This window comes from Anas acuta, chromosome 2 (genome assembly GCF_963932015.1).
Source record: "Anas acuta chromosome 2, bAnaAcu1.1, whole genome shotgun sequence".
NCBI classification, from domain to species: Eukaryota; Metazoa; Chordata; class Aves; order Anseriformes; family Anatidae; genus Anas; species Anas acuta.
This window is the reverse complement of record NC_088980.1, coordinates 127,171,580-127,190,362: the sequence shown is the minus strand read 5'-3', so window position 1 is coordinate 127,190,362 and position 18,783 is coordinate 127,171,580. Positions and strand designations below refer to the sequence as shown.

At 36.6% G+C, this 18,783-nt stretch overlaps 1 protein-coding gene across 5 annotated transcripts in view; it reads right to left on the bottom strand.

The window, feature by feature from the left end:
- The window catches only part of ZFHX4 (zinc finger homeobox 4), a 151,483-nt gene that overhangs the window by 16,227 nt on the left and 116,473 nt on the right, over positions 1-18,783 (bottom strand). For 3 of the 5 annotated variants that reach the window (XM_068672130.1, XM_068672134.1, XM_068672131.1), the window contains exons 5-8: positions 8,699-8,815; positions 2,049-2,182; positions 1,695-1,895; positions 337-454 (exon numbers count right to left, since the gene is read on the bottom strand). In XM_068672130.1, coding sequence (XP_068528231.1) covers positions 337-454; positions 1,695-1,895; positions 2,049-2,182; positions 8,699-8,815 — 570 coding nt within the window. The remainder of the gene's footprint in view (positions 1-336; positions 455-1,694; positions 1,896-2,048; positions 2,183-8,698; positions 8,816-18,783) is intronic. The other 2 variants (XM_068672133.1, XM_068672135.1) reach the window with 2 other exon arrangements.

Genomic DNA, 18,783 nt, shown 5'->3' with positions numbered 1-18,783 from the left:
TGAAAGTACCACTGTGTTTTAGGACTGGGCCTTATTTGTTGGATAAACAAGGAGGGTCTTACCTTCAAAGAGGTTAGGCACTACTGAGTGATTAATTTTACCTCTAGCACAAGGAACCATTCTCGTATACACGTACATCCTAGTAGCTTTGTATGGGTGCAGATAGCCAAATTCAGGCCCCTTGATAATTTTCTCTCTTTTTTTTTTTTCTTTCTGTTTTAATCTCTGTGGTTACATGCAAGCCAAAAAGGATTCACTTTACTCAGAAGGAAACAAGCGGTTTATTCCTAAATTGTCCATACCTAGTTTTAAATGTCTGGGCTATTTCTTGCATACCTGAATATTTCCCAGATCCCTCTGCTGTAATAGTTGCAGGTGTATCACGTTCAGATTTCTCTGAAGCAGCTGCTGGCAATAGCATACTATTAGGCATCATGACATCTGGTACAGGAACCTTTGAAAGCCAAGAACACAGTATTATTAAAGGAAAAGTCACACTATTTAGTATTATACAGCAGTATAGATTATTGCAGAAGTATTATTTGAAAAGAAGAAAGAAAACTAAATTGGTTTTGTTGATCTCCAATTACATACTGCTCATTAAAGAGCCCTTTCAATTCTTTCTTCCTTTTTTTTTTTTTTTTTTTCTGTTTTAGTCACAATGAAGTGGTTGGCCTACCATCACATTATAAATGAAGGAGTTGTCTATGGATACAGAAATGAATCCTTAAAGAGCTGGATCTGAGATTCCCAAGTACAGCAAGACAACTAGAACTAAGACACTAGGCTGTCTTGGGAGATCTGTTTTCTAACTGAATCCACAACTTAATAACAACATTCTACACCTGACATTTATTTACTAACATTGATTTATGTAATGTTGAGACATTATTTTTCACAGAAATTTATTTTTTTGGTATGGCCTGTGCAATTTCTCAGTCAAGAACATGACTTCTTCGGTGAGTTCAGATGAGATTCTTTCTTCAAACAGAGTTTGCTGGTTAAGGCATTCATCCCAGATATGGGATGAATCAAGTCTGTGCCCAAACCAGGTTAGGTACTTAAAAACAGGTATTCCTTATTCCAATGGAATTGCCCTACCTGCTTCACACTTTTTTTTTTTTTTCTTTTCCCCATGAAAAATCTAAATGGCCTTTTATCTAGAGGCAGAAAGAAGAAACAAAACAAAACAAAACATATTTTATAATGAAACTTGTATTCTCCAACTAGGACCACTATTCATATTTTACAATGATTATATTACAATGATTACAATGATTATATAATGAAAGTACAGCTCAGTTATACACAGGAATATTTCTACATTTTGGAACTACACTTTACAGGGAAGTCAGGGAAGTTCTTTTTTTTTTTTTTTTTTTTTTTTTTCCAAACTAGAATCATGATACCTCTGAGACCTGGATAATATTAGACCCACTTTATGGGTGTGCACTTAGAGACACTGACAAGCTTTGCTTTTCCAAGGAGGAAACTGCAGGTTTTCATCATCTTTGAAATCCACCTCCAGTCATTTTCCCAAGGGACATCAGTCACTGGATGAACTGGCAACAGAATCTAAGAAACCTGACCTGCTCCCCATATCACGTTACCCAAATACTATGTCACTACAAATACATTGCCATGAGGCCTGAATATATTTCTGTAGAATGTACATCAGTATTTGGAACACTTACTGTCATGAGCAGCTTTTCCACACAGTCAGGGGACACACTGTGCAGATGGGTCAAATGAAGCTGGAGATGCATTTTGTTGCTGAGGACATCCTGGCAGAGGGGGCAGCAGATAACAGGTTGCATTGAATGCTGTGACAGGACATGCATCTGGATACGATTTGGGTCCCTACTATTGTAGTTACAATAAGGACATTGATAGAACTGAAAAACATCAAATTAAGATGCAGGCTATTAGTCAGCGTGCTTTTAATAACTTGATGATAGTGCTATTTTAATAGCACATCATCTCAGTTTTATTTTTGAGTTATCTGGAAAAGTTCTAGAATACAATTAAATTCTTACACTTTCCTTTACCTGCTCATGACAAAATTTACTGTCCTCTGGAGGCTTTGATTTTTTAGCTGCACCATCCTCTTCTTTTGCCAGAAGAAGCTGTTGTGCCCCTACCACAGTGTTCACTTTTGGTTCCTTCTCTGGTGTGACTATTCCTGTTCCAAAAACATAATTTTTAAGAACACATTTTAAACTTTAAAATATCCTATTTTACGAAGAGGATGTGATACCAAAGGTCTGTGTTGTCTCTGAGGATATTTTTTAGTTCTAAGTTTAAAGTTCTAAGAAAAAAAAAAAAAACAACCCTAGTAAGTATATAAGTATAAAGATGAAAATATGAAAATACACTTTTATCCTTGATGGAGATTCTATAAACACATTTTAAAATGGACTCTACTGTTTAGATAACCTAGGTTGCCTTTAAAAATTAATCAATAATATGCTTTATGTAGCAGCTCAGTATGAATTTGTGTATTACATTAAAACAAATCAGCTTTTGCTTAAAAATCCTGTTTTCCAAAATAATTAATTTGCTGATGTTTAATTACCCTCTCTCTTTTCTAAACTGTCTGAGCAATATGATTATTGTGCTGTTTTGATAACTCCTGCCTAGTTACAATTCTGAAGCTAAATATAGTGAGGCTTTAAAAGAAATACTGTGGAGAATAGGATTTCAGAGATAAATTATTATTAATTATATACAAAGATCAGTCATTTGGGATTGCCTTAGATGTTTACACTGTGAATTTTTATAGTCTGGCATTTGTGATCAAAACCAGAATATAATTGTTTTCTATAGATAGTTCTACTATAAGTATTAAATACTATATTTAATGTTATGCCTGAACTAGCTGTGTAACGTGGCCCAGTCGTGCACACATCAAAGAAAGCAGTGCAATTCTAATTTCCCAGTCCATCAGAAAATTCTTTCCAGCGTCAATTTGCCAGATAATCTCTTCTGCTAGGCTGGATATTACAAGAGCATTGGGTAGGCATGTCACATACATCTCACGACAAACACAAAACCTCATTTACCAACCATTCCAATCTCATCATAGTGCGGCATCATCTGACCTTTTTTCTGCTGTTTATTATGAGTATTTCTAATTTTAACTTTCAATTTTCACCATCTTCCAGTCAATTTGCAACTAAATTATTTCCAGGGTGAGGACACTATCACTGGACACTGGGTGCAAATACATCTTGAAATGCAATGAAGCTAAACCATTGATTGCTATCAGACCCAACATAAATATATAGTCCAGGGGTAATCTGATTGTATGCTGTGCATGAAGATTTATCTTGATTTTTTTCAATCCACATAAGGTTCATATAAATGAACAAATTGCACCTCATTGCACAATAACCTAGGATTAATTTAAAAATAAGGTCATGGATGTTTTGGAACAAAGTAAACATGAACAAAGAAAATGCTTCTATTTTTCTGTAGACAAAACTAAGAACTTTTTTTATTGTTATCAATATCATATACAATTTGTGCAATGGTTGATATTAAAAGAGCAACATTAAAGAGAAGTAAGATAAGAGAAAAATTTTCAGGGTAAATATCAAATCCTTATGGTAAAATAATAAACAATTGAAAACTGAATCATACAGAGACATATTCTGAAGGGCATTTAAAACAAACAAACAAACAAACATATTTTATGACTTATACATTAATGTTGATTTCCCCACACATTGTTATTCATTCCTAAGATGGTAATTATTTCTTTTGGTGTAATTTAGGCCAGCAATTCTAACGTGTTCTTGCTCAAATTGAAGTTTATTCTTGCCATATTTTCCTACTTTTAATGACCAATTTGTCAACATAGGTTTAATATCTGTACAAGCAAGCTGCTTTCTGGAGCCCCACCGAATTTTTACTCTCTCAGGAATGGCTCCTGGAGGCCTCATTTAGATGGCTCAGTAAGGGTTGTGCCTACAACCTGACGGACTAGCGAAGCTTTAAAGGCAAAATCTACATGATACAACAACAAAAGACACCATTTTATTACTCAGTTTGGTTTATTATAATACAGTACTCACTGGCTTAGCTGTATTTACTTGGCAAGACACCATTATTATTTAAATGTCTTAACTGTGAGAGTTATACAAAGTAAAAAAGTGACATACTATATTAACAGAGAAAGGTTGCTTCTCAGGTTTTAGAAGGATAGGTTCAAATTATTAACCTCTCTTCATTTCCAACTGTCAAAAATGTCTAACAGTTGACTGCTGTTTCTTACCTTTATCATATGTCACTTTTAAAATGTTCCTTTATAAAGACAAATGGGCTAGGATCTCAACTGGTATATAATTCATTATACAGGATGCTGAATTTAAAAACTAAAAGAAAACAATTCTCTTCTCACATTAGATTGTTTTCAACATTTTGTTATGGAAATTAGGATCCCAATTCTGCTCTGAAATCCGTTTTAGAAAATGCATTTAACTGTGTTTTTGGCATTGGCATATAACTGCTAATGAATTTTAGCTTGGAGTGCACTCTGCGTGTGCCCGGGCACACACAAGGTTAATATTACACATCATCTTCCACCACAGGATAGGACAACTTAATTACTTCAAAGGGCCAATAATAATCATAAAACACATAGTTCTTGTTTCAATAAAAACAAATATTTTTTTGGTTAAATTTTCTTTTGTGGTGGTTAATATAATAAAACCATGGAATCATAAAACACTGTGCTGGGGTCAATAAATGCATAACAAAGCACAGGTTTTTACTATGCTTACTATGATATTTATATAAATTGTTGAAATTTACAGATCCTTTGTTGTTTTTGTTGTTGATGTTGTGCTGGATTCATTCAGTGCCAAATACTGTTACTTCTTAAAGGACTGAAGTTACATCTGGCCTATAGCAAAGCATATGTGACTGACAGTTTGCACAAAAAGAGGGCTGATTCTTCGCCCTGGGGCTAAGTCAATCACCCCTGTGCATGGTGAGGACGGAACTCCCCAGCCCAGAGCAGCAGCACTTTACACCTGGTCCTCGCCTGCCACAAGTGTAGCTGCCAAAAGCAAGTGAGGTTTGACTCCTCATGAAAGCAAATCATCCAGTTACTACAACTTAGTGCCTTTTCTTGCTGTGTTAACTTTCTTCTTTGTGTTGGATTCAGTGTTTTAAGGAGTTGAACAAAAAGCAGGCTGAACTAAGTCATGGCTTTACAGATAGGGTGTTGAAGGAGGAAGGGGAGAGGAGAGAAAATATTATGGTCCTGAGCATGAAGTGTGGCACTTTTTTTTTATAGCTGGGTGTTCCCCTGGCATGCTGGCAGCTTAAAAAGCAGCTGTAGGAAGAGACTAAATCCTGTTATTGGTATTTTAAATATGCATTTTCTATTCTTGAGACACTGCTTTTTTTCCTAATTGTGAAACACAACTGCAATTCATTTTACAATATATAATACACATCATTATTTTAGATGAATAATGTACTTTCAATACATTTATCTGAAAAACTAAGTTTAATTATAATTAAGTGCCACAAAATATACTACTCAATGATTAACTGTCAGTTACGGAATTATTTAACTTGTGTAAAATTGCTAATACAAAAATGACATAATTCACTGCAATTCAGATGCCTTCACTTTATTAGCATCTTTGAAACCCCAAAATAAAAATATAAATGTTTGTGTGACTAACAAGGGGGAGAATGCTAAGGAAATAAAATTGTGGAAAACCTACAATCAAAATACTATTTAGTTATTTATGAATCTATATGTTTGATAAAGATTGCAATAATTTAAGACTTCTGACACATTAGATGATGTTATTCAGCCTCAAAATAATTCTAAAATTATAATTACTGGTAGAGTATTCCTTCTAATTAGAGTAGAATGAAAGGATAATTTTCATTGCAATAATGAAGGTTAATTTCCATCCTTCCCCATGTTTACTACCTTATTAAAAAGTGCTCCCCTTAGCCATGGCAGAGACATATTACATTTTCAATGCAAATGTATTAATCTGGATAAATTCCATATTAATTCTGGCATTGCATAGAGCTGTAATTTGGATTATAATTAATCTAAAGTGGCACTAGATTTAAATGACAATATAAATGAGGCATTAGTAGGCTTTTCTATTCTGAATGAATATTCAACAAATATAACTCGCATATTGCCAAGTCTCATTTTGAAAGCTCTACTCCTTGAGATAAGGTAAGCAATACAGCACAACAGCTTACACAAACATAGTGTTACTAAATACATGTTAATCCTTTCTCGTCTAATAGATTCTATGCTAAAGAGGGGTCACACCACTTTCCTGTCTAACTTGTTAGTATTGTGATTAATTTATTGTTTTTCCTGAGATTTCTTTGGCAAGACTTGCAACACTCAATTCACGAGAAAGCCCAAATTAACATTCAATTACACATAAGCAGTTATGCAGTCATTAGAAATACTTGTCAGCCGAGTGAAAATTAGGATGATGATTTGAATGATACATATGGAGAATTAATTTAGATTATGAAAATAAAATTTCTAACAGATTTAGGAATTTACAGTACAAACTGCTTTCTCTAAAGCACAAAGGCAATCATGTATTTTAGCCCTTGTTTATATATGAATCTTACTGCAAGTTATTTGTGTAATTGCTGGCACGGGAATGCAAAACAATTATGCTGTTTTTTTTGTAGTGCACCCAGTAGGCATTTGGATATAGGTTTGTCCTAATTAAACTTGGCCCTTATGAGCAACTAATCGTGATGGAATTTTGAGAATTCCCCTTCAGGATTTTTTTCTAGGTTCCATCCTTTTTTTCCTGTGTTTTCTTTTTCTCCCTTTTTCTTTTTTTTTTTTTTTTTGTCTCTCCCTGTTCCTTTTCCTTTTCTCTTTCTTCTTATACTTTTCTTTTTCTTTTTTTCTTTTTCTTTTTCTTTTTCTTTTTCTTTTTCTTTTTCTTTTTCTTTTTCTTTTTCTTTTTCTTTTTCTTTTTCTTTTCCTCTTCCCTTTCCCTTTCCCTTCTTTTTTTTTTTCTTTTTTTTTCTTTTTTTTTTCTGGAGTTTTAATACCATATTCTCTCTTATACAGCTATAAATGGACTGTCTGAGAAAAAGAGAGAGCTGACAAACTCCCTGAAGTGCTTTGCAGTATCCCCTAAGTAGAACGTATGGTGGGAAATGCAGGCTCCAGGTGGCCTTCACCCCTCTCTTGATGAGTGTCCAGGACAGCCCCTGACAACACTGTGCAGGAGGACGTATGCCTGCTTTGCAGCATGGCTTTACTGCATCACAGACAGCTATTTCCAAGTCAAAAAGCCAGCCAAGGGAGTATATATATTTTAAACCACAACACAATTTCTTGCTCAACATCATCCTTGTCATCATCTGCCTTTCTTCAGTCTCTTGATCTCAAAAAATAAAGCGACTGAAGAGCAGCTGAGGTTCTAAACTGTGATGGATACTGACCTTAGCACATCAACAAGCAAACATAAAGGAAGCTTTAATCTTTAGGTCAGTTTACTGAATAAATTCAGCACAAAAAGGGCCACATATATATATATGTATATATATATATAAAGCAAATGAAAAATGTTTACTGTGTAAATTACAGTACATTACAGTACTTAGTAAATTACATTTACTAAGCAAATTACAGTATGGGAGAATTTGGGTGTAAAGAAACTCATATGTAAAATTATATTTTCTCTACAACTATATGTCTTTATGGAGAATACAACCTCCTTTGTATGCTGCTGTCATTGGCATACAAGGATAAGATATATGACTACCTGAAACTAATAGGCTTCAACCTGTTTCAGCACTTCTTCTGCTTCAATGAATCTAACATAATGTAACTAGGTGTAGCGTGCGGCAAAAGTAGCCAATGTAATATTCATCGTGACCATAGATTTCCATCTCATACATAGAAAGCATGGATGAAGTCACATATTTGCCAAATCAAACACAGAAAAAGCCTTGGGTATCTACACCAGATGCTGGCCCTGGGTTTGTTTGTGCACAAGTAAATGTCATGACATAGGGGTTTTGTTTTCAAAGACAGTAGCTTTCATTACTGGGCTTTGTCTATTCCAGGAGATCAAAATTACCCAACCCATAATCCGTTTTCAATGATATTTCCTCTTTCTTAGGCTGAATCATCTGTAAACTTTTTCAATGGATTTTGTATATTTTTTTCAAAATGCCTCAAATAAATGCCCAGGAAGAGGCCAGATTCTTGGGAGTAACTGATCAGAGAGCAAGAACAAAAAATAATAATAACAACGCCCCCCCCCCCCCCCCCCCCCCCCATGCACATTCTTTGGGTTAAAAGGGGGACAAAACCTGATTGAAGAAAAAATTCAAGTGGTACCTAATCCCATGCTTATGAAAAATTAATATGCCATCAGAGGAATCACAAGTACAGCTAAGATTAATGAAAGGCGCTTAAAAAATTACAAGCACACAAACTGATTTGATTAAAAAATAATCTCACTGGTCGTCCTGTAATATTCTTCAACTTATCCGCATCTATCCTGTCAGATGGTTATGATTAAAAATAGGTCAATGGGAGGCTACTGATAGAAATCACATGCAAAACGCACATGCAATGAATAGTAGTGGGAATGTCCAGACAGTTTAAAATGAAAGAGCATTTCATAAGTTAAAAAAAAGGGAAGACAAAATTCTAGCATCTTACCAGAGTCTTTACTAGCCTTTTTGCTTTCACTATTGTCTCTCTCACTTGAGTCTTTATCATCACCAACAGCCACTGATGTACTTTTAGCAGACCCTTCTGTGTCTTCACCTTGTTCTTCTGGGGACAAGCACAGAAAAGATCTAACTTAGTGACCATTTAGCAGCACTGAAAGAGGGTGTCAAAACAGGGAGAAGGGTTGGGGGGGGGAGAGAAAGAAGGGAAAGAACAGCACTTTAAAGAGGTTGGACATTAATAACAAATAATTTGCAATACTTCAAAATCTAGCCAGAGATTCTGAACATGTCTTTATCAGAGTATCTGCTTCCCACCAGCATGACAGTTTTAAAGCTTGTCATTTCATATTCTTTAGCTAGAAATGATTTGTGTTAAAATACAGGCACACAGATGCACAGATGCATCACACTGGCTTGAACAAAAGTAAGCCCATGTAAAAATGTATCTTGAAGCCAAAAAAAGAAAAAAGAAAAAAAGGGGGAATTCAAATATAAATCCTATTAGTACAGCAGTATCCCGCTAATTGCAGTAAGTAAGTATTAGGTATTAGGTACTGTATTAAATATAAACCTCTGGCTTTGCAGGAGAAGTCTCAAATTTTGTCTCCAGGGGGAGCCATTCGGGATAAATGATAGAACTTGGTATATGGCTTCTGAGGAAGCAGCATTACCCACACCTCACTTACGTGTTCACACCAGCTAGATTACATGGAAATCTTCACAGTAACTCAAGCCTATTTAATTATTCTGTAAATCTTTGCTATGCTGCTACTGGTGGATTAATCTGTTTATGCAGTTAGCTTCTATGCTGGGGCTGTGTTAGCACTAATCCGTGAAAGGCCCACTGTTCCTTTTCATCCTGCGATCATTTGTCTCTCACTGTGCTGATGTCACATTTTAATGAATTTTTAGCAATCTGAGTAATGCCAGATAACCAGACTTGTAACTCCCCACAGCACAGCATGCTGTTTTCATTGCAGCACAAAAAATAAAAATCATATTTCTCAGTTCAGGTAGGAATTATATAAATTAGGAGGTGAAAGTAAAATGGGATTCGAAGCACCAGGCCGCTCAATTTCATAAAATCTTTAATGACCATATAAATTAACCCTGGAAAGGCAAAAGGTCACAGACACACATTTGCATACACTCTTCTATTCACTTTTGATAAGCAGAGCTTTTATGCAGGGAACATGATACAATTAACCCTTCAGGAACCACACAAAATGCAACTACCGACATTTTAAGTGTCAAGCATTAACTGAAAATTACACACTGCATAAAATTTTCATTGTAAATGCTATAGTGATTGAAAGGGGAAATAGTGGCCCTCTTCGCACCCCATGTTTTATTAATAACATTCTGACAGCCGAATGAAATATCCTCTGTCATATGTAGCAGCTGAGCACAAAAAAATTGCTGCTTAGTGCCTTACTTGCCAGCCAGGCACTGAAACTGTATGCCTAGGCAAACAACCCTCAGATCGATGTGGTGACCCTATCCAATTCTCGAGTCTCTGCAAAACCAGAGAGGGTTCAGAATCAGAAGAGGGGAAAGAGAGAAAGAGAGAAAGAGAAAGAAAGAGAGAAAGAGAGAGAGAAAGAGAGAGGAAGAGAAAGAGTGAAAGAGCGAAAGAAAGAGTGAAACAGCGGAAGGAAGGAAGGAAGGAAGGAAGGAAGGAAGGAAGGAAGGAAGGAAGGAAGGAAGGAAGGAAGGAAGGAAGGAAGGAAGGAAGGAAGGAAGGAAGGAAGGAAGGAAGGAAGGAAGGAAAGAAAGAAAGAAAGAAAGAAAGAAGAAAGAAAGAAAGAAAGAAAGAAAGAAAGAAAGAAAGAAAGAAAGAAAGAAAGAAAGAAAGAAAGAAAGAAAGAAATAGAGAGCTGCAATTTTGGAAACCAAAAAAAAAAAAAAAGGAACAAAAACCAACAACCCCATATCTCAGCCACAGATCAATGTGTTTTGCATTGCCATCAAAATATGATAGGTGAGGACTAAGCCTGTGTGTCCACTTTTGGAATCACATAGAGAGAAAGATTGTCCCCTCTTCTAAAAATAATAGCATATTAAAAAAATAAAGATTACCATCAAAATGGACACCCCACCCCCCACCCCCTCCGTGCTGTTTTAGCACTCTCCCTGCTGCGGCCCCCTGCCCCCTCCTGCGATGATAGCTAATCAAACACGGGAGGCATCCCGGCCACAGCTGGAAGCAGGGCTGTGTTTGTCCGGGTGGCGGGGGAGCGCAGTTCAGGATGCTGTGAGTCTGTGATCCTGCTTGGATCGGGCTGTGTTAATGCCAAGTGCGCACACATGAGGCTCGTATCCAGTGTCAGGCCCTGTGGCCTCACGGAGCCTGTGGCAAATCCCTTCTCGACTCATCCTTGGGAATGGCTGCACTGTTTCTTCTACTAGATTTACTGGCCCAGTTCCCCTGGGCTGGAAAATGAAGTGTCAAAGTGCTACTGAGTGTCCTTATCTTGAGGGGACATAAAATTGTAAGGGCTATCGTGGCACACATTAATAAAACATTGTGTGTGTGTCAGGCAAAGAGAAAGAAAATTATGAAGGTACTAAAAGAAAAGCTACAGTATCATCTGGGTCTCATCAGACAATTTTTGCAGGGTGCTCTCCTGTTTTTCTGGTATGTGTTTTAAGTGTGAGAGAAATTCCCAGACATGTTCTCCTATACATCATCGTGGTGTCTGACCTCAGCCTGACCCTGGCAACAGTTTGAGAAATCTGAATGTGAACAAAGACTCTGTGTCAGCAGCAGGGAGAGATTGCGGGATAGACTTTCCCCATCAACTTAATCGCAAACAGCAGTTCTGAGGCCATAACTTTACAGGGCTCCACCAAGCCACAAACACATAACCTTTAGAGGTGAAACTGCCCCCCTCTCCCCACCCCCCTTCTGTGATTTTTCTCAGTCTTGTGGTGTTCCCTTTGATGTAGCAAGGCAATTAGCTCTAATGTTCAAGTACTGCAGACCTGTTTTATGGTTTGGAAGGTGAGAGCTGTTTATTACAGGTAGGCTCCTGGGGGCCATAAAGGCTTTGCAAATTTTTAATCATGCAAAAAACTAATCAAAATGTAACTTATACACACCGTAAAAATTAATATCATTATTATGCATAGTATAAATTGCCTGCCTTGGCTTTCAATGGCACTCACTTCTAGAAAATACATTTGGCATTCATTTCAGAATATTTATGCCATTCACTTCAGAAATAAATTTCATAGACAGAAATGATAATACAACTTCTCATATTTTCCTTCAAAATTACAAAAAGGCTAAGATTCATACAGTTGCGACATTTATCAAAGGGACAAGATGTAAATTCAATAGTTCTAACTTAAAGGTAGTTAGTAAACTTACAAAAAAAAAAAAAAAACACCTTAAGAAAGACCATCATTAGAATAGATATTGAGGATATTGAATGAAACACACAATCAAAGACACTACATACCTATACAAAAGACAAATCAACAAACATTTCTTTTCAGTAATATTTTTGTTCTTACTTCATATGCTAACCAACAAGGATACTATTAAGTTACAAAAATGTGATGATTCCTGCTTGAAGACACAAAAGCAACAAAACAGAATATGATGGGGCCACAGATCCCAGAACTAGTCCTAATATTCTCTTTTAAATTTACATGAGTCCTGACTATATAAATTTACAAATGTCAGTTTTGAAAATGAATAGAACAGCAGATTCAAATGTACTTTAATGACTTTAATAACACTTACTACTGCAATATGATATTTTATTCACACCTGGTTTTATTTTGTCTAAACATTGAAAGTTTCTTTTGATGTTGGATCTCTTGAATTTATCAACTGCCTTAGAATTAAACACACACACACACACACAAAAAAAAAAGTTAGCACGGATTGAACTAAAACTGTAAAACCATGAAAAAGGAAAACTTAAGCTTCAGAGGTACTGTTAATCAGCTGATGCTGCATATTATATATTCTATGTCATATACATTTGTATGTTAATCTACACCCGATTCTATTCCACTTTCATGAAAGGAAACCCTTATGACCTTCCTCAGTCCAATGAAGTCAAGATGTGTGATGATTTCAACTGCAAAATCCAGGCCTCACCCAAAGCTGAATAGCAGATACCAGCAGAAAAATTAGATGAATATACATATATATTTGGGAAAAGCCAGACTTACTGAGGTGCAAATAAAAGAACAAATATATCCACCATAGCTATGGCAAGGTATATGGAAAAAAAAATCTAATTTTTGAAATAAAATATTGAAAAGTTAAAGGAAAAATGTGGCAAAGTTGAAAGAGCACTGATATATGAATCAATGGACAGCCGTTACTGTTTTAGTCTAGGATTTTTTTGCTGTTGGTAACCCTTTTGCATTCTCCAAACTGCAAGTAATTTCCAAAATGAGGATGATCTACCAGTTGTGGATGAGTAATTGTGGTTATGAAAGAGAAAGCAAGATTAAGAAAGTGTTTGTGACTAAGGGCCAAATGGACAAGGAAAAAATAAATCAGTCAACTAAAGTAGTAAATAAATAAATAGGAAATGAGACAGAGATTAAAAAAATACAGTGTTTTTTATTCAATATGTTCAATAAACAGCTAAATCAACAGTACCCATAAATGTTCAGTATAGGTGTATCCCAGGTTCAACTGGGAGAAGGAATGGCTTGATGAGATTAACTATCAGGATGAGAAAGTAACCACTAGCAAAAGATAATGGAAGAATGGACTGAAGAAATGGATAAGCAGCAGATAGTATAGGGAAAAGAGGAACAACAAAACAAAACAAAATAGTAACTCATACAGTATGCAAGAGAAGAAAAAGTGAATTATGAACAGGTATTGTGGATTTTATTCTAGAGTATTCCAGTTACTCTACATAGCTGATAGTAGGTTCTCTCTGATGTCTGGATTGCAATTTATTCACCCATATATTTCAGAAAGTATTCATTCTATTTTCTAGCTAGTCTTGGAGAGCATGAGTGAGAAACAGGATGCCTTGCTCATTCAGGATCTTGACTGCATTCTCTAGTGGTCATAATTCATCTTCAAATAGGATTTCTAATTTCTCATTTAGGGACTCAAGGGGAATAACAACACCAACTCGTTAATAACTGTTTCTAATCTCTGTGTCATATTTAAAACTATTGCTTTTAGAAGGCTGAACATCCCACAAACAAGCTTATAATTAAATGATGATCATCATATTGACCAGAAAGTGCTAACCGGCACTTTGTATCAAATTGTACCATTTTGTTTTGTGGTGTATCATTTGAATTTTTATAGCAGTCTAATGTTTATTTTCTTCTGTTTGTATTACTGTGTTAGAGAAGCCCTACTGCAAAGCTGGCTGAACAGAGCACGCTGTGGTAGCTCCTTCCCAATGAGTGTCACAAATCACACCCACTCCACCCAGCAGCCAATATTCCCCACTTGCCACACTCAGCCTCACCCCTTTGGCTACTGGTAAGTAGCAGCCCTCATCTACCCTACTTCTTTTTTTCTCAGCTTCTGAAGGTAAAAAAAAAATCATTATCACCAGTTAATTCACCTGGTACTTCATTTTTTCCTATTCTATTATACATTTATATATATATATACATGTAAACATCAGTCTACTTAGAGCTGCTGAAAGAGAAGGAATATTCTTCTGAGCAGTTTAGAGGGGTGTGGTGTCCTTTGCAGTTCGGCTGCTGAGCAAGCTCTCCCTTTATCTTGCTGCTCGCTGGAATTGACTGTTTCCTAGTCTTCCTTTCATATTCTTAGAGTAAATCAGGATCAGAAGCATGTTTTACTCTGATAATAATGTAAAATGTTGGTAAACTTATATCGAGCCACACTGGCTGATCAGAAAAATGGAAAATTTGTGGGGGTTTGCTGTTGTTGTTTTATTTTTATATTAATATTTCATTAAATATTTTGCAAGAGGCAAAAAGAGCATATGCTGACAAAACCATTAACAGAGAATGTCAGCTATTCAGAAACTCAGCAATGTTTTCCAGATGTGATTGGAGATGCACAGTTAATCATTTATTATGCAAAAAGGGATACTTTTCCTACTTGGCCATCTCTAGAAAGGCATTGAAGCATGAATCTATATTGAAAATAGTCAAACTTTTCCAACTCGGGACTTTTCTTTTGGCTGCCATTACGGTTCACAGAAACTGCTGTTTCCCCCATCAGCAAAAGGTATGAAGAAAACTAGCACTGTCTGACTTGAGCTGTAATACGTTTACATCAGGGTTATTTTGAAAAGAAAATTCAATCTCATTGCTAATTCTTATTTAACATGCTGGTTTGGATACACCCTGCCTAATTTAAGGCACTGCTCCAATATTCCTCCCTATGGAAGGAAAGGCAGGGATCTTCAGGGCACAACTCAGACTTTAGAAAGCCTCTGGAGCTGTCTAATTCCTCCCTGACTATAGAGGGATTTTAGTGAAATTTACTGTTTGAGTGTAGACTTCTCAAATTGGCACTGCAGCTAAATGTTAGAAGTTAGGTGGGTGAACCTGAGACTGAGCCTAACCCAAAGTTCAAAAAGTCAATGAGAGTCTCCTCATTACTTTGCCAGTTTATTGGGTGCTCATTTCTAGCCTGTGGGGAAAATAAATAAATAAATAAATACTGTGTCTTCACAGTATCACCTTTCTTGCATACCTCTTGTTCAGCTGTGTTTTACTTTTCTGTGTTGCTGTTCAATCTGTTTTCAATGTCCCTTCATATACAAATGCTTCTGCTGTCCCTGATTTCTTACATTTTTTCCTACCTCCCACATGAGCTCAGTTTCCAATACCTCATGTAAGTGGTGAGATTGGCTCTCCCTTTTGCACTTTCCAGAACAATCCTTTAGAACAATCCTTTTTTTTATTTACAAAGAAATCTTCAATGTTAATTAGCAGCTCATTTTAAATGTAATTTAAATTACATATTTTATTATTGACTCAGTTTTTGGGCTTCTCTCTGAAATACACTGTAAAATCCTTCTCATTTACCTTCCAGATTTTCTCTCTGAATTATTCACCTCTTTTTGGCTCACTAATAATATGTCTCTGAAATTATCTGTAAGGAATTCTGTTACGCATATATTTCTCCTTTGTCTTTTGAGAATACTAGAGTAAAAGAATTTATTTTCTTTGCCATCTCCTGATCATTTTGGACTGACTTCTTATTCTCTGGTGGTCTAGCAGACCTAATGACTCTCTTCTGCATGGTTTTTACTTCTGAGATACAATAACAATTCCTATTCAGCTTTTCTAGGTACCTTCACATAGTTGTTCCTCCTAGCCAACCTTTATGTTCAGTTTTATTAACATAATTTTGGCTTTATTTCCATTTTTAAGGATACTTTCTTCTGACCTGAATAAATTCTTGTACTATTTCTTGTTATGTAGCTAAACTACACCCCTCCAGTTTTAATACTCCTACCCCTTGATGCTAAGTGTCACAGGCAGAAGTGGGTGATTTATTTACATGGGGGAAAAATACCTGAACATAACCACCTTTTATTTTTTGATTATCTTTTTTAAATAACCTTTACAGAATTATTCACTTTTTCACAGTTACCTGATAAATACTTTATAGCATATATATAGCAGTCTGTGATTTTTTATTTTATTTTTTTTTATTAATTTATTTGTTGCTAATATCACTTGCATCTTCAGAGTTCAAAAGTATGCACACAACATATGCACACACCATATTCATTGTTTAACATAGGTATGTACCAAATGGTCTTTGATTTTTTGGAAAGACAACACAGGTGCTTCAACCCAGATAAAAATGGTTGAGTGATGTGTAAGAATCTTCACCAAGATTTCCACTGCCAAAAATTTCCTCTAAAATTTTCCTGTAGAAACCATGTTTCCTGTTTATAGCTGTACCATACAAAACATAGTACATTGACACAGGGTCAAGACCACTATTGAGACAAAAGGAAATTATAAAAATCTTCTCATCAAAACTAGCAAAAAGAAGTTAAAAGCAGTGATACTTTCCTGTCTCCTTGTGTCCCATTCCCTTCTGTTACTGTCTTCCCTTTCACCCTCTAGTCCCAGTCTGGAAAACTTGGATAACAAACTCTTGTGTCATTATTCAAATATTATTCAGTTTTGTGGAATGTTCCTGACTCATATCATTTGTGTGTAACATGCTATGTCTCCATCCTTTTCATCCACAACACCCTATAGGAACCTTCCTGTTCTATTGCAGTGCTTCAAGGCCTAAAGCTAATTTTTTCTTGCTTCATTGTCTGAGATCAGGCTACACTATCCTATTAATTACTCAGGCCTGAAGCTCAAATCTGCTGCCAAGTTTGTCAGAGACACCTGCATGATGTGCTCTGAAGATGAGAAATATCAATTAGTTCTTAGCACAATAATGGGTGACATAAATACTGAAAGAGAGTAGAACACATACACAGATTTTCTGAATTTAGAAATTCTGGTTCTAGAGGTTCTCCTAGTGCCAAATCAAGCACTTCACATCACCTTCTCTTGCTGTCAAACTTCTTGAGTGGCATATCACAGAATCACAGAATTTCTAGGTTGGAAGAGACTTCAAGATCATCAAGTCCAACCTCTGACCTAACACTGACAGTCCTCCACTAAACCATATCCCTAAGCTCTACATCTAAATGTCTTTTAAAGACCTCCAGGGATGGTGACTCCACCACTTCCCTGGGCAGCCCATTCCAATGTCTAATAACCCTCTCAGTAAAGAAGTTCATCCTAACATCCAACCTAAACCTCCCCTGGAGCAACTTTAGCCCATTCCCCTTTGTCCTGTCACCAGGCATGTGGGAGAAAAGACCAACCCCCACCTCACTACAGCCTCCTTTAAGGTACCTGTAGAGAGCAATAAGGTCGCCCCTGAGCCTCCTTTTCCTCAAGCTGAACAAGCCCAGCTCCTTCAGCCGCTCCTCATAGGACTTGTTCTCCAGACCCCTCACCAGCTTCGTCGCCCTTCTCTGGAATCGCTCAAGCACCTCGATGTCCTTCTTTTAGCAAGGGCCCCAAAACTGAACACAGTACTCAAGGTGCAGCCTCACCAGAGCCGAGTACAGGGGGACGATCACTTCCCTAGCCCTGCTGGCCACACTGCTTCTTATACAAGCCAGGATGCCGTTGGCCTTCTTGGCCACCTGAGCACACTGCTGGCTCATATTCAGCCGACTACCAATACTCCCAGGTCCTTCTCCGCCAGGCAGCTTTCCGACCATTCCTCTCCCAGTCTGTAGCTCTGCTTGGGGTTATTGTGCCCCAGGTGCAGGACCCAGCACTTGGCCTTGCTGAACTTCATACAGTTGGCCTCAGCCCATCGGTCCAGCCTATCCAGATCCTCCTGCAGAGCCTTCCTACCCTCAAGCAGATCGACACACGCACCTAACTTGGTGTCATCTGCGAATGATGGCGTGGATGGCTTTATTTGTACCCATTTTTCATTTTACTCAAATGGTGCAGAACACTAGATGTTTTCCTTTGTCTTTCATTTCCTCATTCCTTTAGTTGTATTTATTAATTCCCACTGTTCAGTATATTACACTTTAGCCTTTGCTACCCAATTGTCTCATTTGAATGTTCTTTCTCTAATACATAGTTAAAGTAACAATCCCCCCACCTTAATTTTCACTGTCAGCAACATAATCCTATTTCTGCTGAAGCCAAGGGTATTCCTTGTTTATAGACTCCCAGTTCACAACTGCTTAACAAACACAAATCTACACTGTCAATTTAGCTAAATGCCTTGTGAGGTGATGCTGTTGATAACACTGAAAATATTCCAGAAAAAGCCTCTAAACAAGACCTGAACTTAAAATTTGTTCTTAAAGAGTTCAGACAAGTTGATGGGGCCACCCATTTGTAAGCTTAAGGTAGACTTCCCACCACTGTCTTTTCATTTGCTTATAACTTCAGTAAGTGTGAACTTCTTAGGCTGAAATCTGTTGTGCTGAATTTCTTTTGTAGGTTGGATATCAATGCATTTTTTGAAAATTTCAGACAAAATGATTTCACTACTTCTGAGAACAGGAATAGGACAAATACATTTTCTTACATATA